At 39.9% G+C, this 24,989-nt stretch overlaps 1 protein-coding gene across 4 annotated transcripts; it reads left to right on the top strand.

Moving 5' to 3' along the window:
* ATP1B3 (ATPase Na+/K+ transporting subunit beta 3) lies at window positions 1-24,989 on the top strand. Of its 4 annotated transcripts, XM_040567218.1 has the most exons (8): window positions 1-332; window positions 7,775-7,903; window positions 12,555-12,662; window positions 13,734-13,921; window positions 14,663-14,713; window positions 15,275-15,301; window positions 20,977-21,063; window positions 24,386-24,989. In XM_040567218.1, exons 1-8 carry the CDS (start codon window positions 224-226, stop codon window positions 24,554-24,556), a joined length of 870 nt encoding a protein of 289 aa, XP_040423152.1. In that variant the 5' UTR covers window positions 1-223; the 3' UTR covers window positions 24,557-24,989. The 4 variants fall into 4 exon arrangements, with proteins under 4 accessions (XP_040423152.1, XP_040423154.1, XP_040423153.1 ...); XM_040567220.1 differs by lacking the exon at window positions 12,555-12,662; XM_040567219.1 differs by lacking the exon at window positions 15,275-15,301.

Below are 24,989 nucleotides of genomic sequence, written 5' to 3'. Positions count from 1 at the left end.
CCGCCTCGGCGCGGCGGCGGGGAGGGCGCGGCGCTGCGGGCCTGCCCCTGCTGCCTGCCCCCGCTGCCTGCCCCCGCGGCCGCTCTCCCGCCGGGCGCCGCGGCGACGGTTACTTAGCGGCTGGCAGCCGGCGGCCGCTCCCTCCTCCCTGCGTCCTTCCTTGCCGCCGCTCTCTCCGCCCGGGGAGCGCTCACACCGAGCGAGCCCGCGACGCGGCCCCGCCATGACCAAGGAGGCAAAGAAGCCGTTCCGGCAGAGCGTGGCCGAGTGGCGGCAGTTCGTCTACAACCCGGACAGCGGCGAGTTCCTGGGGCGCACGGCCAAGAGCTGGGGTGAGCGGGGGGCGACGCGACCGGTCCCTAACGGGGGATGGTGCCGGGGGGGTGCCGGGGCGCCCCCGCTGACTCAGCTCCCGCCGCCGCAGCAGGCAGATGCCGCCGGCCTCGCCCCGCCTGGCCGCACCGGGGGGTTCGGGGGGGGCCGTAGGGGACCGGTCCCCCCGCCGCCGGTCGCCCACCGGGGCGGCCGCGCCCGTCGGGCCGAGCGAGCGGCGCCTTTGTGCAGCCAGGCGCGGGGCGAGGAGCCGAACGGCCGGCTCCGAGGGCCTGCGGCACAGCGGCATGTGCTTGGCGCTTCATTTCCTCCCGTTCAGGGCTCCTGAGGTCTCTCGGTCCCTTACACAAGATGAAGGCTCCGTAGTCGGCCCGCCGGAGGCAGCGCTTGTTGCCCCCTCTCAGGTAGCGTTCCTTCTGAGCTGCAAAGCCTGCTATCGTCATCGCGTCCCTTCCAGTAAAAGTATTTGGGTTTCCTCAGTATGTTTTCTCATGTTAGACGCTCGTGTAAACGCTTAGTATAAGGATGTTTCTTCAGCCCTCGCGGGACGTATTTACTGACTTCAGAAAACGCTGCGTCGCCTCCCGGGACTTGGATGTTGTCGGGATGCTTCGTAGCTGTGCTTATAAAACCAACAAGAGGCTCAGCATGGCGTGGAGGAGCAGGCCAACGCATCCTTGGCCCTGACACAACCTTAATGAATACTAATGTTGAAACGGCGAGGAGGAGCCTTCGGCAGGCTGCGCATGGGGCGTGCAGCCTCTGCGGAGAGTGGCTCCGTCTATCAGGAGAGGGCCCTAGCTCTGACAGGAGTTCTCCTCCATTCAGATGGAAATAAGAGCTTGCGAGCGGCTCTGCCAGTTGAATAGCAAAGGAGAGGAAATTTCCACTATGCTGTCGTCTAGTGATCTCTCTGCGCAGGCAGGTTTCCTGAAGTGCGTGGGTTGGATGAATGGGTGTATGGTTTGCAGAAGTCTGTTTGTGTCGTGAATCTGACAGGCACAAAGGCTGTGGGCACATCAGAAATAGCTTGTGACTCAAAAAAAAAAAAAAAAAAAGATACTGAAACAACCTTCTCTGTTCAAACCTATCTGAGAGGATAAATCACAACGTTACTAGCTCATGCTAGTCCAAGGCCAAGAGATAACACTTGAAATTGATAGGACTAACTTAGTGGGTAATTGAGCTGCTATGTTGTTTTACAGCCAGCTCACTTGATAGAAGATGTTTTTCCACATCGAGAAAGTATATACAGACCTAGATAGCAGTTTGGATGATCTTGCTTAATTAGCTTTCTTAAGTGGTTTAGGTGGTTGACACTGGGTTTATGATGTACCTTTTCCTGAGGTATACGTTGAGAGGTGACTGCCCAACAACACTATAAATTGTTAGCGTATGTTTTTTTTGTCAATATTTGTCCTGGCATTTTGCAAGTAACGCCTTGTGCTTATCTAATTTATTTATTTGCATATATTAAATAAATAATAATTTTTGTCTGTTTTGGGGATTTTAGTGCTTGATATCCCAGTCTCAAAAGCATCCACAAAGATGAAAGTAGCAGGTTTTTTGTTTTGTTTTTAATTGCAGAGCACTTGTTGAGTGACTCTGCTACAGGAGAACGTGCAGGGTTTGGTCTCGCTTCTGCTCTTGGATCACTGATGTGAGCTTAGAGCAGGCTCACTGACTGTTGTTCCCTTGCTCTTGCTGAGCTCCCCTGTGAAAAGCAGGGAGGCAGGAGAAGTGAGCTCTGGCTGCCTGTCTGCTGGGCTGTGGCGTCTCCAGGGACAGCGTGGTAAGAATTCAGTTGGCTCTGATTCTTCCTTGTGCGTTTCTTTTGTCTCAAGACAGCTTCCTCCCAGAAATGAGACAGTAACAGTAGAAAAACTGTTAAATAGCTGTTTGCAGTGCATGTATGTATTGCCCTGGTCTGAGGCAGTCCTGGAGGTTTATCAAAATTGTGACTGCAAGGCAGTGCTTCTCTGCGCATCGGAGTACCTTGGCATTGGGGTACTTGGCCTTATTTGCCATTTCTACACCAGGATTTTTAAAAAGATTTAGCACAAACAGATTCTGTTTTACTCTCTGCTCTTTTGTTACATTACAGAAGTGTGTTGCCCTTAGAGTTTTGTGAAGAGTTGCCTTTTACAGGTTGGTAAACAGGCTGCACTAAGTCTCCTCCTGTTGTAAGAAATAGAGGATTTGTGCGTTTTGCAGACCTGAGGGCTAATTCAGTTTGAATCTTTCACAAACTGGTATCCAAATGTCATAGTTTTCTGGTTGTTTTAACTCTGTCATTAAATTGAATGGAATAATACAAGCACAATGAAATGCTGGAAATAGACTATGGATGGCTGAAGTCTGTTCCCAGCTGCACACAGAGAGGGAGGATCAGTCCCGGGGCTGTGCACAGGCTGTCATCGGGCAGGGCAAAGAAAGGAGAACTTGGAGCACTGCCACGTGGGTCCTTCCTGTAAGTAAAAAGAAGATTAGCATCTTGTTCTACATGTAATGGCAAGGTGCTGTGCCTGTGTGCAGTTACAGCAGGAGCACGGGGTGAGGTCATTGCTGCAGGCAGGCAGTACTTTGTGGTCACGCTGGGGGTTATGCCAAGCCTGTTGAAGCCTTTCTGTAAAGCTGGCCATGTCAGGGTGTTCAAGGTAGGGATGATATTCTCTTGGACTACATATAAATTCTGGCCTACTGAATAGTCTTGAGTGCTTAGCGGTATCCTTCAGTACACAAATATGTGCTTGAAATGAAAAAACAACAAAGCAAAACAAAATAAAAACAACAAAAGCCACAAGATCTAGATTTGCTTCTGTTTAGTTTTCACTGTGTTCTTGCTGGGACATACAGTGCTGTCAAAGTTTTAACTGCTTTTCTGACTTGGTTCTTCTCTGTTCATTTAGTGTTTGAGCAGGGTTTTGGTGTGATTTAGCTTCCTTCACAGGTAGCATAGTGTTAAATGTACTGGGATCACTGTCTACCATTGCAGTAGAAACACTTGCACACCCAAGCTGTGAATCTTACAGAGACAGTGCTATTTTTTGTGTCATGGCAGATGGACAGAACACTTAAAAATTCCTGCACAGCCAGGAGTATGACCGCAGTCAAAATCTTGCTAAAGTTTTCCATGGTATTGTACATCTTAATAAATAAATATTTGAGAAATCAGTAGACTGTTTCATTTACCATGACACAGATAGCTCTGAGGAAGGAAAGCTTCCTTTTTACCGTTGCAGGTATCAGTAAGCTCTGGTGGTACGTTGGGGATGTGTGTGTTTTAAATGCTTGATGATTGCACTTGAGCACTTATTTTGTGATTCTCTGCAAGTGTTTCACTTGGCAATTTTTATTGTCTCCTGGAGATGTTATATCTAGATCCCTGGTTTATTGTGAAATAAACTGTAACACAGGACCAAGGGTTTTTTTCTTCTTGAAGTCTTCCTTCCCTCTTTCTTCCTCTCCTTCCCCCTGCCCCTCCCCAAACTGGGAAGACAGTAATTCTGAAGTGATTAGGCAATAAGGATGAGACATGATTAGTGCTTGTCTAATCTGTACAGATACATAGGTATAAAGCCTATGGAGGAAAGATGGAGGAAATCCATCTGCAGGTGGACCAAAAGGCCTTCTGAATGTTGCTGGCATTGGTGGTAGTCCCTAATAACACTGCTTACCTTTTATAATTCCCCTAGTTGAAGTTACTGAAGAACGATCATGCAGGTGATAAGATCAATGCAGCATGTAATCCATAAAACCATAAAGACATTGTTTTTCTTTGTTTTGGAGACTGTTGAATAGTTGCTTTAAGGCCTGTTGTGAGTGTGTTTACATGGATGCATGCATATATCTACCTATGTGTGACATTTAGGTAGAGCTGCCAGTCTGGTTTATGCCAGACTGACGAGCTGTTTGTTGTTTTTGCCATGTAAAGAGTGGAAAACTCATATTTGTCATGGCCAGATATTTGATATCTTGACTCTTTACCAGAGTTAAATACTCTAATTTTCACTGTGGAGAAGTGCTCTGATTCTTGCAGATGAACTCCAGCTAACGATGGCACCAACGTGTTGGCTCAGAAATATGAGCTTTCCAGATTTGACTGTTGCTGACCAGCATTGTTAGGATATGAAAGGTTCTTTGATACTGCAATGTCCTGCAACAAGAAAAAAACACACACACACAAAAACCCACTAGGTATTACAGGTAAATTGCATTGCAGGATTTGGTTTTGATAGTTTTCTCTGTGTGTTCATGTTAAATAGTGAGAGCCTGCAGGTTGTGCATGGTAACTCCACACCGCAATGAATGGCAAGTTAGATGTGGTGCCTGCATTTCCCTTGGGTTAAACATGGAGAAGTCTTTTCCACTGTTACTTGGGCAGATCTCGTTCTCTGACAAGAAATCCAGCATTGTGTGGAGTTATTTTGGCTGTGCTCCTTGATGAGTTATGGCTCATTCCTTGTGATTAGCTTAGGATAATTAATACTAATAGGCTCACAAAGTGCAGCTTAGTTTGGTGCCATTGGAAGATGCAGGGCTCTTTCTTTCTTTTTTTTTCCACCCTCCCCTTTTTAATGTGGCAAAGTAGCGTAAGTGGGGCAGTTTATTCTAACGCACGGTGTTCTGCAGTGCAGTTACAAGTTATGTTAAAATACAGGTTAAAAGCAGTATTTCTTGGGGGTGCATGCATCTGCTTTGCTGTGCTGGGAGAGGCTGGTGGAGAGCAGAGGTCTTTCTGGCCTTGTCACTGCTGCCCCCCCCGGCTGGCACGAGGACACGGTAAGGGGCTGTGCACAGACATCGGGGCCCTCTTGTGCCTTCCCCGGTGCTGCTGTTCCTGCTGTGGGCTCTCGTGCCCACATCATCAGTAATAAACACGTGTGTGTGGAGGGTGTCCTTTTTTAATGGCTTGATGAAAGTGTATGCCAGAACTGATTAATGCATAGGGAACAAAATGGGAGCTAGCCAAAGTGTTGGGTGTTTTGTTCCCTTGTTTTGTGATACCCAGAATACATCGGATATTTATGAGGAGATCACTGCTCTGTTTTGGATCCGCTTACAGCAATTGTAAGCTTACAGGTAAAGCAAATTACTGGTGCAACTGCAAATCCAGGTGCAACTTTAGTAATGGCTTTTGTTGATTAGGATTTCTACTGCCTTCCTGCTATGCTCTTTTCAGCTTCTAAATAGCCCTAGAAATAGCTTGCAATAGATGTCTAGCTGCCTCATTCATTATAGAACAGGGCTGGTTTTGCGTTGTCTCAGGTACTTTACTTCATAACTTGAAATTGCCGTGTGATGTATTACATATCAGTAGTTCCCAAATGCATCTTAAATGGCTGCTCGCTTTCGGAGTACTGCAGATTAGTAAACAACTTTCTCGACAGGTGAAGTTGAAAACTAAAACCAAAATCTGGTAATGTTCAGTTGGTTGCTGCAGGGGACTTTTGTCATGGTAACAATAATTTGGGAACCGCCTCATTATTTTAATATACAGATTTTTTTTAGAAGTAGTGCAGGTACTTGCATCTGCAGTAGTCGTGGATTACTGGTGGCCGTAGTGCACAAGAGAACATGTCAGTGCAAAATGCAGGCATAGTTCCTGGGACAGGAGCCAGAGCTGAGGCTGCCTTCTGTCATCTCCCAGTGGAGATGGTGCATCGCTGGGGTGCAGTCATTTTTGCTTTTGCTTTTTTACCCTTTTCTATGGAAAATAGAAGAGTACTGCACTTGAGTCTCTCTTATAGTCGGGTGTCAGTGATAGAGTGATGGGTACTGATTTTGATGCGTTATCTCTTGGACTTCCTGAAAGCCGCCTTATTGACAGAATATTTTGTAAAAAAGTGAATTTGCATCATTGTTCAGTTATGTTTTCAGGTTAGAAAGGTTCTGAAGATGCTTTTCTGTAGTTGGCTCTCTGTGCGAGCATCTAAATTCCTCCATACCAGTATAATACCCATTCTTTTTGACAAGATGTATGTGTCCATGAGTCTCAAGTGATGAGTCTTAAAACAGAATGGCATCCTCTTCTTTAGCTTAGTATTGTATACTCAATTAGTTAAACAATTTGTGTAGAATCTTACATCATTTACCAGGTCTTCTATCCAAACAGTATACATGCTTCATCTTCAGTCAGGAACTATCTCCAGATAAACCTACATTTTGAAAGGTAATCTAAGTGAACTTATTGGTACATATTTTTAAAAGGTCTGAAAAGAAAATCAAGGAAGTGTAGCAAGCACTATGTTATAAATTTTCAATTTTAATGAGATATGCTAACACATATAAGTCCATCAGGATCAAAAAACAAGCAATGCGAGAATATTCAATACGTTTGTTTGAAAACTTTGTTACTAAAACAATTGAGCTGTGCTAAATTTAAAAAGGTTAAGTGAGAGCTGTGCATCATATCTCAGAAAAAGGACCAAGTTCTCTGGAAATCTCTTCAGCTAAGCCTGTTACATTGTCTTTTCACTAAACAAATTGTATCCAGAGTCCATGTCTGTGTATGCATAATGAAAAATGGGGAAGAAAAAAAAAAGAACATGGAAATAAATTGAAATAAAACAAGAGCAAAGCACTTAATCACAGTAAGTTTTCTAGCAGTTTTCCTGAGTAGTGTTCTCACCTAGCAGTTTGTTTCAGCTAACTGACGGAGAGGTATGGTCATGTAATAAGCTGTTCACTTGAGGCCATGTGCTCAGGTTTTGGGGAGCTCTTTGAGTTGTCAAGTTGGAGCTAGTAGCACCTGGAGTAGTACCTGGAGAATCCCAGGAACCTTGCTGGCTCCTGGAGGTAGATCTGTACAGCAGGTGGATGTGCTGGGCCAAGACTTGGAAAGCCTGAGCAGAAGGCTTGGTGTGTTCTCAAATACCTGCAGCAGGAAGCATTTCCACCTGGAGGGTCTCCTGGAGCAGGAAGAACGTGCGAATGAGTGCCGTGTTGTGTGGGGCGCTCTCAGGTCCTCAGCATGCTGTTATACCACCAGTGCACCTCTGCAATGTGTTCTTGATCCAGCATAACAATTTCATCTTTGCACTCAGTTCTTTCATCTTCCCGACCACCCCTTCCTTTCCAGATGCAAAGCTGTAACTCCCTTAAACAAATGGAGCTGGAATGGCTCGCTTAGTCGTCTTTGCTAGCTTTCCAATACAGCCCAGAGTGATTTCTAATACTTCTCTCTTAAGGATACCAAAATGCCAGATTTTACCCTGTAAATTTTGAGAGCCGGAAAGTATGAAGAGAACTTTTCTGTGTTGTGCAATACATGTATATGCTGGGGCATGCTGATTTATAGCTACCGTTGGGAGTGGCAAGGGTCCTGGAGGGGGAAGAAACAACAAATTGAGCATTTTATTGCTCTTATCTTTTTTGAAAATCAAAACAGGAAATTGGAATTAGTTGAAACAAAAATAATAATTTTAGCTTTTCTTTACAGGTTTGATCTTACTATTCTACCTGGTATTTTATGGCTTCCTAGCAGCGCTCTTCACATTCACAATGTGGGTTATGCTTCAGACACTGAGCAGTGACATTCCAAAGTACCGTGACCGGATTTCTAGTCCAGGTAACACTGTGTTTATTTTTTCATAAACCCATTTCTGGTTTAACAGCTAAGTTTTACTTGCAAGTTTGTTTTTAAGATGCAGCTGTCTATGAAAAACTGTGATTATTATTCAGTCACAAATTTCAATGGAAAAACTTGAGGCAAGTATGAGGCAAGTTATATATAGCATACGTTCAGTCAGCAGCTCTTTGTGCATATGTGCTAACTTTCGCTGATTTTTTTTTCTCTAAATTCTCTTTGGTCGATTTTGTCATATGTTTAGACTGCAATTTTCCCTTCGCATCCATACAAAATTCTGTTGTAAAAGTGGAGTTATCATTTGACCAAACTGCTTTAGAGATGCTTTAGATCAATTCTCTTGGATCAGATGGAAAGCCACCTGTGAGTAGTGTTTGGTACTTGGAAGAAAGTACAGGAGGGGGCTGTGTTATGGGGATTATCTGCTCAGGAGCTTGTAAGGACTACGATGGGAAGGCATTTCCAGAGTTTTAGTTTTAGTATTAAAGATAGTTTTCAACTAACGTGGAATGCCTGTAGGTTCCAGAGGTTGTTGACATATTACATAGGGATCCAAGAGAAGGAAGGGTGTGATTTTACAATGAAGTTAAATCTATATAATATGTAGCTGCTGCCAAAAGTGGTGTCTTGCTACCTCTTTCTTTGTGTACATGCTCGTCTAGTCCCACAGCTGGCTGGTTCAATGAGCTAAATGTGATGGAAGAATAACTCTGCACAAATAAAAATGTATAATGAGGTCACTGTCTTTATACTTCTTATTAAGATCAGCTTAAATGTATCACAGAAAAAAAAATATATCATTCTAAGCTCTATTCTGGTGTATCTGTATACTAGGAGGAAAAAATAAAAGGATTTGCACTGCAAAAGGTTTAAAAGCTGCTTCTGCATACTTTACACTGAAGAGATTAGTCTTTTCTCGATACTGTTTCTGGAGAATGTATAAGTATTTGATTTCTACATGTAATTTAAATGATTGGGCCACCTGAAAATTTAATAACATCTCTCAAATCTTACAAAAACTTGGCTTAGGGATCAAACATGTAAAAAAACAACAACAAAAACTAAATGGCTATGCGATATTAATTTGGGGCCCCCAGCACAAGAAAGCTGTGGGCCTGTTAGAGTGAGTCCAGGGGAGGGCTACAAAGATGATCAGAGCCTGGAACACCTCTCCTATGAAGAAAGGCTGAGAGAGCTGGGGTTCTCTCAGGGTTCAGCCTGGAGAAGATAAGGCTCCGGGGAGACCTCATTGCGGCCTTTCAATACTTAAAGGGGTTTCTTAAAAAGATGGAGAAGGACAGGGAGATAATGCTAGGAGAAGGGGGAATGGTCTTAAACTAAAAGAGGATAGATTTAGACGAGACATTAGGAAGAAATTCTTCATTGTAAGGGCAGTGAGGCCCTGGCACAGGCTGCTCAGAGAAGCTGTGGATGCCCCATCCCTGGAGGTGTTCAAGGCCAGGCTGGATGGGGCCTTGGCCAACCTGATCTAGTGGGTGGTGTCCCTGCCCGTGGCAGGGGGTTGCAGTTAGATGATCTTTAAGGTCCCTTCCAACCCAAGCCATTCTATGATTGATATTTTGGTGAAAGTTAGATTATGTCTGTAGAATACTTTTTCCTTTTTTGAACTCCAGACACACAAAATTAACCACCCTCTTGCAGCTGCATTAGTACTTAAGATGAAACATAAATCTGTGTGTGAGCAAGTTGCAGCTGTGCCCCTGTGACAAATCTCTCTGGATTCTGAACAGATTTTGTTTTGATGTGGTGTTCAGGCCATCTCTAACAGGTGCCCTTGGACCATAAGGGATTCTTGAGGATCTGTACAGCCTTTTCAAGCTAATAATGTGCTAAATTCTGAAAGAAAAACAAACAAAAAAAGATGATCTGCTTAGTTTAAATAATAATAATAATTAATGAAAAAAAGGTGGCTTACATGACCATTTCTTCTTCTGCGGTAGTCTGAATGTTGGTAGTGAATAGAGCTGTGGGTAGCTATGGCTTAATACTGAACTTAGTGAAAGTTTCTCTCTTGAGTTTGGGTTATTGATTTTTCCTTTGTTTAGAAATGTCATAAAGGATGTTAGTGTAAAATAGTGTGTCTTCCACAACTAGTTGTCTTTTTCTTAGGTGTTTCTAAAACATTTCTGAATTTATTTTTATTAACGATAACTTTATGTATGAGTAATTAAATACAATAAAATTGCTTATCTCTTAAGCTTAACTGTATCATTTTTCACTTGCAGTGAAACATGTCGTGTTCCTGGCTGTAAAACTTTAATTTATTAAAAAAAAAAAAATCTGCACACAAAACCTGGATGGCGTAGGTTAAAGGTTTTACTCTTGTATTAAACATATTTGGAAATCTCCCAGATTGATTTATTTTATAATTGGTATTTGGCTTGCAATGGGCACTGGAATACAATAATATCAATCAAATGCAGATGATTTTAAGGCTTTTGTTTTTTTTAAATCTCTTGGAATTGTAGGATAATGTAATCTCTGTTACAATCCTAGATATAATCCTATGTTCAGGCTGCTAATTCTGTTCCCCTAGAAGGCCCCATACCCTGCATCTCTCATGGTCTGTGCTTCAATCCTTCTTCAAATAGCTTTTTCTGCAGCCTTTCCATCATAGTCTCTAGGCAGATTGTGATGCACTGGAACTGGAGCAGTCCCTTCCTCTTAGGATATTTTTGAAGTTCCCCTGAAGCAATGAGTCTCTTCAAATTATTGTTTTTTTCATTGATGACTAGTTTAGTAACTTTGTCATTCACTTTGAAAAACAGCATGGAAGTCTTTTGTTTACAGTATAAGTATATAGATAATAACAATCTCTTCCACCCCCCCCTCAAACTCCTGAAGTGACTTTTCAGCCCTGTTGCTAGTTACCTTGTATTTTTTTGAATCCCAGTTCAGTGTGGAGGTCAGAAAATGACTAAAGGTGCAAAGTAATTTGCAGTCAAATATGGTATTTGTAATTTTACATGGAATGTCAGTCACAGAGGTGTTTAGTTGCGGCTTTCCAGGATGGAAATTCTCCTAATGGAGAATTTTTTTGAAATCCTGAAAAAAAAAAAAAAAATTATACATAATTTTGGAATCTAAACTATGTGTATGATAAATTTATAGTACATGCCTTTCTTATTTCCCAAAGTATTTATAGTAATTTCTGCCTTCACATGAGAAGTTTGGATATTTCTGTAGGTAAATGTCAATAGACTTGGGCTACTTAATGGCACTTTCTATATTCTTTCCGAAAGCTTACTGATTGATTAACTGTGGTAAAGTATTAAGAATCCTTCATTAGGACAACTTCAACTTTCTCTTTCTACTGCAGTCTTGTCTTCTGATATGTTTATTTTGTATAAAGAAGGCCTGATTTTATTTATCTATCTATTTTTGTTGGAACTGTAGTCTTAAGTCTCAGCGATAATTGAAGAGAACGGTGCATGGTCGCTGAACTGTTAGTTACAACTGCGGTTACTGGTCTGCTCTAATTGGATTGAGCAGCAGTTACCTTAAGGTGCTGTAAGTAGAGCAGTCATACACCCTCCTTTGAACCTCGGGCAGTGTGGTTTGCTGCCGAGGCCGCGGTGGGTGACAGCAGTATTTGGTGTCCCTGTCAGCGACAGCTCCCTTGGTGCTGGCCTGTGTGTGTGTCAGCAGAGCACATGCCTGTGTGACCTCCCTCCCACGTTGCCAAACTGTCCCTGAGATGTAGCTGAACATTTCCTTGCCCCTCTCTTGGGAAGAAGGGCAGCTATGTTCTGTCAGGAGCCCCAGCTCCATGTCAGTGTCTGCCTTTTTCACCCTCCAACTCGAAGCTGGGTTTCAGGATGCTGCAGTCGTTCCTCCCACTAGGCCTGGCACCTCTCTGCAGTTCGTTCCTGCTCTAGCAGCAACGGGAGGTGTGTGAGGGCGGCAGGCAGGGAACTGGTAGCGCTGCTGTCCCTGAGGCTGTGGCGTCCCGTGTCCGTCAGGGACCTCGTAGCTACCAGGGCCTGGCTGTGGCGTGCCCCTGCCTGGTGCTTTAATCCCGTGTTCTCCTTGAGGCCAACTACCTCTAATTTCTCTGAGGAGAAGGAGGGAAGGAACAGCCAACTAACTTTGTCTTGTTTGAGAAAACTTACAAGCCATCTTTATGCATTATAAAGCTTCTTAAAAATACTTTGCTTCTTGTGGGTGTCTATGAGGTGAATAAAGTCTTAGCTTCATTCTGTGTTGCCTAGAGCTTTGACGCATAAGCTTAACTGAAGGTTTTCTGGGTGGTTTTTAAATTTTTTTTTTTCAGTTTAATCTGCTGAATATTCAAAATGTGAAGTGAATCAATAAAATTGATTGAAGGTGATTTAAGTTTCTGATTTTGCTATTTCTAATCATTGGGTTTGGTTTATGAATTGTAGTTTTATGCAGGATTGAATTTAAGTCTTAATTCACGTAGAGTGATGTTGATTTTTGATAACTGACTTAAAACACAAACCGCTTGCTGGTTCTGTGGCATATGGGGGTAACATTGATGTTTCTTTAAAGATAGGTATTTTTCAGTTTATGGATATGATTTTTGAGTAGGTTAGAGTGGTTTAAGGATGAGAAGTTGTTCAGTTCTTTACTTGCACTTTTTCTTTTTAAGGGCTTATGATTTCACCAAAGCCAGACACTGCACTGGAATTCTACTTTAACAAGAGTGATGCCAATTCATATGCACAATACATATCTACACTTAAAAAATTTCTTGAAAGTAAGTAAGTTACTGGCAGCTACCCTAGTAGTTCAGGCGTCTTGCTGTTGGGTACATTACTTTCCTTTTTTAACTTGAAGTTAGTAATTGCTAAAGAAAATTGACACACTTTCAGGCTTACTCTAGACAAGTATGTTATTGAAGTATATACTTTACAGAAAAAGGTAATTATCATTACCTACGTTTGACAGGGAAACTGAGCCCCTCAAAAATTGTAAGTCAGAATTGAGGAGGTTCTGTAGAATTGCACCTTTTTGCATGAGTTGCTTTGTTAGCTACACAAGGTATGGGCTTTTCTTTCAGAGCTCTGGGGAGGTGAGAGGGGGTTAGGAAGAATGCTACGTTAAATGATGACCTGCCTCTCCTGCAGCTCAATGGGTTTTGGACTCACTGTGAGGTTGAACATTTATTACCTTTTTCCCATTTTATTTTATGTATGCTTAGCTATGAGAGGCGGATGGGGGGTACACAAGACAGAATGCGTTAAGTGGTGAATAGGTAAGCATTTGTGACAAAGTGATCTATGTACTTGTGAAGCAGAAGTGAGAATAACTTGGGATGTAACTATAACATCAGTTATACTACCCAATGTAAATGTAGAGGTAGTTTAATATTAGCCATTAAAATACTTGAAGTTCCTTATAAACTGTTTGTTTTAAAACAAAGTACCGAAGGAAAACTGGCCTAGTTTCCAGGTTAAAAAAAAAAAAACACTTTATATTTTAATACATTATTAGTTTAGAATGATGTACAGAAAATGATGATTCTAGAAGGAGGATTTTATTTCTTTTATAATATTCTCTGTATTCTTTCATTTGGCTACAATGCCACTTATTGGGGTTAGACTCGATCTCTGGAGGTCCCTTCTAATGCCTATGATTCTATGATTCTTGATAAGACTTGAAAAAGCGTTGAAGATAGAAATAAGAGGCATAGTACTTTGAAAATAATCCTGTAAGAAAACTCCTAGAAAAGTAATAACTATAAATTAGAGGTTTATATAGGCTTTCTGCATTTTTACCTATTTGTATGCTTTGTATTGTTGATTTAAAAACTATTTTTCTTTCATAGCGTATGATGATTCAAAGCAATCCGAAAATATAAACTGTACGCCAGGAAAGGTTTTTGATCAGAATGATGTTGCTGATAAAAAGGCATGTCGATTTAATCTCTCTGAGCTTGGACAATGCTCTGGAAAGGAAGATAAGACCTTTGGCTATTCTAAAGGAACTCCCTGCGTGCTTGTGAAAATGAATAGAGTAAGTGCTTGCTTTTTTTTTTTAAAAAAAAAAAATTTAGTATATGCATTTCCAACTAACACTGTATGAAATATCACTGCTGAAAAGGACTGAAATACATGTTCAGTTTGCTTCTCAGGATATTGACACCTTCGGAATAGTGTAATTAACTGAAATGTCTACCAATACATGTGTTTCAGAGAGTAAAATGAAGTGGGGTTTTTGAGCATTCTAATATTTACAAGTATTGGCTTTGATCACTTGCATCAAGATATCTGAAAACCCTATTTAAAGAATAAAATGCGCTTTGGTTTTGCTTACTGTTCTATGTAACAGATTGTATAACATTCTGCAGGTCAAGTGTGTTTTACTTCATGCCTGCGTTCCAGAAATGTAATTAGAATGTCACGGGTTCTGTAACTCCTAAACTATGCAAAGTGATGAAAATTTTACTGAATGGATAACTGACTTTCCAGTGATGTTGTATGTTTATTGAACTGCTAATTGGTTTGTCATTAATATTACATGCTTAATGTAAAGTAAGAAAATAATCCTTGGTATGGCCACTATCTAGTTGAGCTTTAACTTAACAATACTTTACATCTTGGTTCTAGTCTAAAATTGTGCTTCAGAAAATTAATACTAGACAGATTTGCTCCCTGTATCAACTCTGTCGTAGTAAGTGGGAGAAAGTTTGAATTTGATATGTAAAATTGGAGAGGGGAAGAAGGTCTGTAAATATTTTAACTTTCTTTCCTTTAGATAATTGGATTAAAGCCTGAAGGAGAACCATATATACAGTGTACATCTAAGGTCAGTTCTGAATGTAAGAAATAAACATGTAGTTAATTTTCCTTGTGATTAAGATGAAAAGTGAATGTAAATGCTGTCAGAACATTTATTTCCATCTCTTCCGTTAGACTTCGTACTTCATTTTTTTATTGTTTTCATCTTACTGTATGTCTAGTTTTAATGTATTTAATTTCTTCAGTATAGTTAGTCTTTTATTCTTCCATTTTTAGATGTATTTGAGCTACCTCACTTCCTAAACCATTGAGAAAATGCATAGGCATAACTTGTAGTCATGCTTATTTATTTTTTATTTAGTGTGAGTTATGTTTTTCCCATTTCATAACCTATATTTTTATTTTTTCTCCATGCTGCAAGTGCACCTTAGACAATTTTATAAATGATGGGTAAGACAAAATGTGGAAGCTGATGTTGTTACTGTTCAAGTAAAAGTTGTCTCCAAATCAAATACAAGCAACTTGTAGTAACAGCTAATCTATAAGTATTTATTGTGCACCAAATGCTTACACAGAATGTTTTAAGGTAATTATTATAATTGCTCTGTTTTCTACATATTTCTCCTAGACTGCTTGGGGAGCAGTGAAAGCCGTGGTAAGTTAGTAGGTTCAGCAAGGGATAGTCATGGCTCCTAGATTGAGTTGACTGATAAAAACATAGGCGGGGGAATTTCAGTAATTAATGGGACAAATACCGCAAGTTTTTCTGCCTTCATTCTAGATATCTGTGGTAGGCATAAATTTTAATACTTGATTTCTGACAAGTCCTTGGAAGCTTTGATCTCTCTATGGTAGTCTGTTGCAAGCAAAGTTGATTCCTTCTCTTATTTGAGACTCATTTCTTTGTGTCCGTTCTTAAAACATGTTCTGTTGGAGGAATTCGTTTCCGTAGAACAAAGAAACACTTTTTCTACTTCTACTATTCCCCTTCTCCAGTTTATCATTTTTTGTAATTTAATATCCCAAACTGGACACAAGGTTTCTTGTAGCTGAGGCAGATAACGACAGAATTTTACCCTCCCTGTCATCACACTGGAAGTAGTTACGTCTCTCAAGGTGAATTTACTGTTTGTAATGCTACTACTACATTAAGCACCATTAACAACTGTCATTTTCACTTTTTGTCTGTTTGATTTTTAGAGAACAACTTCTGACTACTTATGCCCCTTATTGAAACTCTTTGTTTAAACTTGAAGGATTACACTGTTCTTTACATTGGCTCACACGGCCTTCTTTCCAGTTTTGTTTTTATTTCTTTGACTCTATTGGAAAAATGTACCATGTAATGGTCTCTTCTGTAGTGGACAAGGTGACTGCTTGCATCTCTTCTTGGACTTGGTGATGTAAGGATGGGAATTGTGACCCTCTTCTCTGCACATTGGAGAGGTGGAGAAGGGTAGCCAATTGCTTTGCATTTTGCTGATGAATTTATAATCACACTGCAACTGCCACAGAATCTGCCTCCTAAATACTGGCTCATAACAGAAACTGAAGTGTAGAGGCTGTTTGTCCTTCTCTATTGGTTCTCTTATTCAGGGTGTTTGCTTAGTCTTTAAATAACTGCTGTGTTGCAGCATTTTTTTTCCTTCTCTTACTGTCAGCAAATGTGGATTAAAAAAGTTTGGGGTGTGTTACAAAGCTAAGTCCAGGTGATACTCGTTTCTGAAAATAAGCCTCTTGCTGGCTATAATAGCTCATAGAATATATGAAAATGTTTGTGCGTTTCGTAGCACAAACGCAAATTAACCGGTAGTTATAAGTTTTGCATCAGAAATTTTTTATTTTTTTAATATCTGAGTGACAAAGATGGAATTTACTTAAAAGGTGATTCTGTTGAGCAGAGCGGATATCCTACTATCATGTTCTCTTCATTATAGGGCAAACCTTTTTTTTTTAACCTCTGGATCAGATGTTGATTATTTTTTCTTTCCACTTCACCAACGTTTTTAAATATTTATTATTATTTGATTTTTGCACATATTGGGAGCAATCTGAAGAATTGTCTGCCTTGATTTTTATACAGGCTGACTTTTAAATAAATCTAAAAATTAACTGTAAGGACAAGTCTCTCAAATATTAGATGAGGTAAACAGCCTTCTGACCACACATCCTGCCTGTCTTCGCTACCTGAAACATTTGAGTTTTTCGTTTTGAAATTGATACCATAAAAAAAGAAAGACATTTTCTTCAAGCATTCTTCTGTGAGGTGACCCTTCTTTCTTCTTACTGTGCCTTCTCCTTGAGATTTGTTTGAAGAGAGAAACCTCAGGTAGATTTGTGACATCACAGTTGTCATGTTTCATAGGTGGGGATGCTCCCCACACCTCCATGCCCCCCCGCCCCTTGCTGTCATCACAGTGATTTCTGTAGGTAAGGGCAGTTAGTTTGCAGTGTCAAACACTGATTACAGCTCATTCTTGCTCCTGCACCCTGGAGGAACTGACCTGCTGTAGACTTAAGGATCATCCACAAAGAGAAACATACTAAGAAAGGATTGTGCTGTCAGGAAGTTTGAAGGTCAGTGGTTTGGATCTTTAGTTTTAGGCTGCAGGTATGCAATTTCACGTGTGTTGGGAGATCTTGCTGCAAAGAATTAAGTCTTTCATGTTAGAACTACACATACTGGATGAAAATTGAGAGGTGGGCCTGTGCAAAGCTTGTGAGGTTCAACATAGCCAACTGCTAAGTCTTGCACCTGGGCCGGGGCAATCCCAAGCACAAATACAGACTGAGCAGAGAATGGATCAAGAGCAGCCCTGAGGAGAAGGACCTGGGGGTGGTGGTTGACGAGAAACTCGACACGAGCTGGCAACGTGCGCTTGCAGCCCAGCAAGCTGCCCGTACCCTGGGCTGCACCAAAAGCAGTGCGGGCAGCAGGGCAGGGGACGGGATTGTCCCTCTCTCTCGTGACATCCCCCCCGGAGCCCTGCACCCAGCTCTGGGCCCCAGCACAAGGACATGGAGCTGTTGGAGTGAGTCCAGGGGAGGGCTGCAAGGATGCTCAGAGGCTGCAGCCCCTCTGCTATGCAGGCGGGCAGAGGGAGTTGGGGTTGTGCAGCCTGGAGAAGAGAAGGCTGCGGGGAGACCTTACAGCGGCCTGCCAGTGCCTAAAGGGGGCCATCAGGAAAGCTGGGGAGGGACTATATTTCAGGGAGTGCAGTGATTGCAAGGAGTAATGGCTTTAAACTAGAAGAGAGTAGGATTAGATTAGATGTAAGGAAGAAATTCTTTACTCTGAGGGTGGTGAGGCCCTGGCCCAGGCTGCCCAGAGCAGCTGTGGATGCCCCATCCCTGGCAGTGCCCAAGGCCTGGATGGGATTTGGGCAGCCTGGGCTGGTGGGAGGTGTCCCTGCCCATGGCAGGGGGGTTGGATTTAGATAATCTTTACGGTCCCTTCCCACCCAAACCATTCTATGATTCTGTGAACATCAGTAGGTTTGTACTTTTTTTTAATGGCAGAGAAGATAAGTAGTATTAATTCCAAGCTATATGCATTTTTGTTGTTTAGAGATCATCTTGACTTTGTATTAGACATCTCTTTCTAATTTACAAGAATGAAAAATACCTTCCTTGCCACTGTCAACATACTTGGCCTTGGATTTACCTTTTTTTTTTCTGAAAGAAATCTCAGATGTTATATAAGGTTCTGCTAACCTGGATATTGCTGTTTTATCTTGTTTCAGTAAATTTTGCTTTAAACTGCATCGTGAGTCTAAATGGCTACTGCAGTTATACCATTACTCCTTCTTAGATGATAAGTCATTCTTACACAAGTTCTTTCCATGTGCCTTTTTACATTATTTTAGCATCTGCAAAATTATTTTAAGACAGTCCTAATAAGAACTCTTGTAGGTGAGGTAGAAATCTACCTTTATGTGTCCAACTAAGTGGTCTGACTTGTAGATTTGCTGACTGCCTGCAACTTTGTGGAAATTTTCAATGGTAAGCAGAAAAAGTGACACTAATGTATTGGTTCTTGAAGCTTTTCAACTGATGCAGCTAGCTATATTTTTAAAACTTTGTGTAGGGATATTAGTTAGGATTAATTATTATTAATTAAACAAAACAATCCACAGCATTTGCATGAGACAGGCAGTTGCATGTCCAAGAACCTCTGCTATTTTATTTTGATAGCTTAATGCATATGTTTATGACTGCATGCATGCATTGTGTTTAGCTATTAGAGAAGACCCCACTCCTATTTATCTTTCTTACATCATTCTGAATTCAAATTTTGTAAACATTATTTCAGAAATATATTTGAATGAGTATATCAGCTGCATGAGCTGTAATGAAAATAGAGACTAATGGTGAAATGAAACATTTCTTAGTAATTAAAATTGCAAACTCAAGGTCTAAAATATTTAATGAACATATACTGAGGAACTGCAATAATTTAGACTTCAAAGTAACAAGAATCTGGCCATACCCTAAACTCATCTGGTATGGTATGTCCTTTTGGTGGAGGAGGAGGTATTTCTGGGCTGTGGTTTATTCCATGTTTCTTGATCTTTCTTTACCTTCCCCTTTGCTAAGGTTTTTTACTGCAGTTGTATTCTGCACTATGTAGTATATATTTTTTAAAATTGCAGCTATTGTATATGGTACTATAGGAAAAAAAGCAATGAAAGTTACTAATGCACTTTGAAATTGTCATTTACACTGAAAAAGTAATGATGTTCTGAGAAATATTTGGCCTTGGTGCAGAAGCGGAGGTAAGCTGCATAAATACAGTGCATACTATTCAGAAAGGATGTAATCTACAGGCATTTTAAAAATCATGTAAGAAATAGGTTGGATATTAGGAAAAATTTCTTTACTGGAAGTGTTGTGCAGCACTGAAATAGCCTGCCCAGGGAAGTGCTTGAGTCACCATCATGAAGAAGAGCATGTAGATGTAGAACATACTAACATGGTGTAGTGGTGGACTTGTCAGTACTAGGTTAAAGGTTGGACTAGATGATCTTAGAGGTCTTTTCCAACCTGACTGATTCTGTGATTCCATCATTTTAGCATTGCCCTTTATTATGGCAGTATGTCTAGCTGTTAGAGAAAGTCACGTGAGATTCGTGTATTTCCTTGCTGCGTGAACTTGAAATAGTGTGCTATGCAGAAGATGCAGTCCTGAGGAATAGTGTGTATACAGTAGAGTCAGTCAGGTTGGAAAAGACCTCTAAGGTCATCTAGTCCAACCTTTAACTGAATACTGAAGTCCACCAGTAAACCATGCTACTAAGTTCCAAATCTACACGTTTCTTGAAGACCCCCGGGGTGGTCACTCAGCCACTTCCCTGGGCAGCCTATTCCAATGCTGCAAAACCCTTTCAGTGAAGAAGTTTCTCCTAATATCCAACCTAAACCTCCCCAGCACAACTTGAGGCCATTTCCCCTCGTCCTATCACCAAAGATAACAGACACATGGAGATCTGTCTGTCATTATGTTGACAGCATGTGTCAGGGACAGCACAGTTGAATATGTAAGACACAAAAAGATTGTGTATCTTACAGACTGAGTGACTCCTTAGTCAGAAATTATGCAGCATCTTTATAGGTAGCTGCTTCTTGCTGCTAGATTTGGTATTGTAGGGAAAAGTCTAGTGATAAGACATGTATATATGTAGTAATTCCTTCTGAGTGCTGATGACACACAAACTGTGGTAACATCATAATTTTAAAGCTTGGTTTCTGTTTAGGTAGCCTGTATTTCAAAGGTAGCTGAACAAGTTAGGAATGGTACACTATTGATAGAGTTCCTTGTGAAGGGTTGGGGTTGTACTGTTACAAATTTGAATCTTGAAAACCTGGCTTTAAACAGAAATTCATCTCATCCTAAACATAGGTGCGCTGTTGCTTCACCAAAATATACAGGCTTGCTTGTGGATACATGGGATTTTAGCTTATATATGTGGGTGTTTTGTTTTGTTATGTTTTTTTTTTTTTTTTTCCTGCTGCTGTTATATTAATTTCAATGAATATACCCCCCTCCTCCTTTCTTTGACTGGTAAGGGAAACTTGAATATGAGCTGTCTTGACTTGATTACTAATTTAAATGTTACTATTAATAAGCTTTACTGAAGCAGATGTGTGCAGCATGTAGCTGTTTGCCTAAAATTCAGCTATTTTGGAACTTACCTTAATACTTTGGAGCTTTTTTTTTTTTTGTCCTCCCCCTTAGGGATCATGCACTTTATCATTGGATTATAATTCCAATTTTGTACTTTTATCCAAGTAGACATTAACTTTTAATTTTGTTGTTATCTCCAATCATAGGAACAAGACATGGTTGAGATAAATTATTTTCCTCCAGGAGGCTCGATTGACTTAATGTACTTTCCATACTATGGGAAAAGCTTGCATGTGAGTATGTCTCAATGATGGTCTTCGTACTAAACAGATTGATTGTGAAGTTTGAACGTTTTAATGAAGTACTCATAAGGAATATTACATCTGCACAGATTTTATAGCTCTTGATGAGACTAGAGAGTTGCTTTAGCGGAAGTAAGGCAGGCACTGTCCTAATGAAGAAAAGGCTGTATACTAGTAGCATTTATGGCATCTGCTGTTTTTTGGTCACTGATATATTCTGGAATCTTTCTGACTGCAGGGGAAGGCAGAAAAACTAAAGTAGTTCTTTTGAGCCCAATACAATTCTGAATAGTTGATCTTAGGGGCTTATGTACAGGATATTAGATTTATAATTCAGCATGGTACTGTTGCTTATACATCTTTGTGGCTCTGCAGTCATGTTTTCTTTTCACTCTGTTTTATGAAGAAGCACTTCAAGGTTGCTGATAACGTTTTTTTATCTTAAATATTTTTTTGTCTTTGCTTGTCCCCCTTGCCCTCTTTGTATTCTGATATTTATCTACTTGAACAGTGAAGTTTTCAAAGTAAAATAACTACTTTATGGACACAGAATATGTATAGTTAAGACTCCAGTTTTTTTCAGATTTAAATTTAGCTATTTTCTTTCCTTGAATCTGCTTGTGATAACTACGTACAGAAAATCTGTACTTTCTGTGAGATATAAAATCATATTGCCTCTTATTGACCAAGTTATTTACTCATGGTTGATAAACATGTTCACTGTTCACCACTGAAGATAAAAAGTACTTTTTAAATGTAAATCTTTTAGGCCCATAGGACACCACAGTAGCTGTTTGATATTTTCCCAAAGGTTTTGGTACTAAGCTATTCACTTATTATTTTTCCAGTGTACGCTACACTTATTTGCGGCAGTTGACACAATATTTTTTTCTTCACTTTTCTTAATGAGGAAGGAGTTTTTCTTCAACATCTGCTTTCATGTAATTTATGTGTAGTTCTGTCTTCTGTTTTGTTGCCAGAATTCTTTAACTGGTAAAGCATCCATTTTCTTAGACATAACAGATTATAGAGGGACTGTCAAACTCTGCTTACGATAGGCAGTCGGTATGTACTCTATTCCCTTTTTGGAATGACAGAATAGGATAAGTGCATTGCTTCTCTAAGAAAAGCAAAATATAGCATGAGTAGACCTTAACAGACCTTGATAGACCTTGTCAGGAGATAGTTTATACCAAAGATGGGATGAAGAAAGAACTTTCCTCATACAATTCCTGTCTTACTGCTATACTGATGAAAAGGTAAGATTATGAAAGGAGAGCAACTAAGTTAGGCAGAACTCAGTGCTGTTCCTTACTTGACTTAGGTGATTAAGAAAACATATATATTTTTTTAATTAACTGCTATTTTTTTTTGGAGTCTTTCAGTCAATGTTCTTTGGTGCTCACTATGATGTGGGATAGGTTTGTTTGAGGATTACTTGCTTATATAAGATGCAAGTATATTGTGAAAAAGAAGGCAGCAAGAATAGTTGAGAAAAGTTGAGTATTTGACTAGGTCTCAAGAGACTGGATTGATTTCTTGCCTATACCACAAAATGTATATATTATATCTATGTGAAACTGTTTAATTATTTCATTCTGTAAAAGAGTTAAGAGGATACAACTAATCTTGCTGCTGTTGAGCTAAGGTAGTAGCAATAAAAGTACTAAGTTTTTTTAAGGACATAGTTTTATGGTCCAGAATGGTTATTTCCCAATACTGCTCAGCACAATGAACCCAACTGCCTGACCTTAGAGAATGCACCTTTTTGCAGATAATCTGTAGTGCTTAGTGAGGATGCTGATTCTCATCGCCCGCCCCCAGTCATTTTTTTTTGAGTAAAAGGTCATTCTGGCATCATGTCTTCAAAACACCATTGAAATTTGTGTACCTATTTGAAAAATCTTAGAGATGTGAAAACATCTCTGAGCCAATTCAAGGATTTTATTTCTGATTTTTAGAAAACTTAGTTACTACTTTTAATGTGGGTGGTATAACCACTTAAAACATGAGAATTTTGAGGATGACTTGCCTAGTTCTGTTTCCTCCTCCCAGTTTGAAGTTTATAGGGGAACAGGAAATGTTCTGATCGAGTAAAATCACCCTCCACCTAGGCAACGTAGTTAAGTCAATGTATTTCTTACTAGTCCTTCATTTTAAAGATCTTTGCACATATGCTTCCATGCCACCATACCTTGTAAATGAGAATTTGACTATTCTATATTGCCTTCTTTATTAGAGAGGTAGAGACAATAGCTGGAAAGTAACAGAGATGTATTAAAAAGAGTCTCTTTAAGTTAATGAAAAATTTAATCCAAGGTTTTGTTCAATTAAAATTTAAGGCTGGCACTTGTATGATATGCAGTGTCTTATTTAGTCCAGTAGCTTCTATGAATTTTATTGTTCAGAATTACCCATGTTTGCTGGCCACCAGGAGAATAAGTACGTATTTTTACTTAATTGGCAGTCACTACTGTTGACCTGAAAATGATAAATAAATTGTGGAAATGCTTGACTCTAATATAGGCATGAAATGCTGCTCTGAAAGTATATAATAAATTCTTATTTTAATTGATAATCACTTTATGAGAAAATTCAAGTTGTCCTAATTGAATTGGACTTGAGAAATCATACTATCTTGACAAAAAATATAATGGTGTTCCATCTTATATTTTAGTTGTTATTATAGGGAATGGAGTGAAGAATTGTAATTGTTCCACCAAATATGACTGACCAGGATACTGTCAAAATACTCAAGGAGAGGTTTCTGTCAAAAGCTATCAAACAGATAACACATTTTACAATACGTTATTTTTGAACAAATAAATGGGATAGGGTGGAAGGGAAGCTAGCTTACTAATAGTTGGTAAAACATGCTGTTGGAAAAAAAAACACTTCAAAATGTGTTAAAAATTTGTTCTATAAGAAATTGAGAAGAAAAAAAATGACAAAAGAGGGAATTGGTAGAAAGGCAGAATGTAGTTTCAGAGGATGTTTCAAGTAGAGGTTTCTAGAAAGTCGAACCCAGTGTAATAAAAGGGTAAAGTAACTTACCACTTGAAGATACTGTCTGTGACTTAAATTAGGTTGAATGTATTGGTTATGAAATAGTTTGAAGAATGTATACCTGATTATCTAACTTGGAAAAAATAGTCTTATCTCAGTCAGACTGAGCTTTGAAAGGTTGGGTTCTTAATTAGCTTTTTTTCTGAACTGTTTTGATGGATTAAATGTTAATTGTTCATGCTAATTGTTATATTCACATCACTTACTCCAGTATCTCAAATATTTTCCCCATCTTTCTGTTTACTAGGCTCACTATTTACAGCCTCTAGTGGCTGTTCAACTAGCAATTAACTCCAACAGTACCAATGAAGAAATAGCAATTGAGTGTAAGATCCTGGGCTCACCTAATTTAAAAAATGAAGATGATCGCGACAAGTTTCTGGGACGAATTGCCTTCAAAGTTCAGATGACTGAATAGCAGGAGTAAAAAGTTCTCCACAAAGTAAACGTTGTGTTGTCTGTTTTGTATCAGCTGGACATGCCATTCTAGGATATGAGACCACCTTGGAGAATGTTAAGGTGGCTTATGGCATTCAGGGTAGCATAACAATATGCTTCCAAATCGTATGTTTAAAATCCCTCAAAATAAATGCCTATCATGCTTCTGCCTGCCCCATTGGAACAGTGTACAGACTATAGTTATGTCATAGGGACCTGTAAATAGCTGTTTTCAAACACATAATAATGGTGACCTTTGTCCTGTTCTAAAATGTGGTTTTATCCCCCAAGTGAGTGTCTCAAGCTTAATGTGCTGTGCTATGTAAATATTGTATTGATTTAACACTGGTTTAACTGTCATATCTCAATGCTGACACAGTTACAGGGATAAATAATAAATGGTACCTGATCGA

Source organism: Cygnus olor, chromosome 9 (genome assembly GCF_009769625.2).
Source record: "Cygnus olor isolate bCygOlo1 chromosome 9, bCygOlo1.pri.v2, whole genome shotgun sequence".
NCBI lineage: Eukaryota > Metazoa > Chordata > Aves > Anseriformes > Anatidae > Cygnus > Cygnus olor.
Note: the sequence above shows the minus strand (reverse complement) of the source record. Positions and strands in the feature narration are given on the sequence as shown.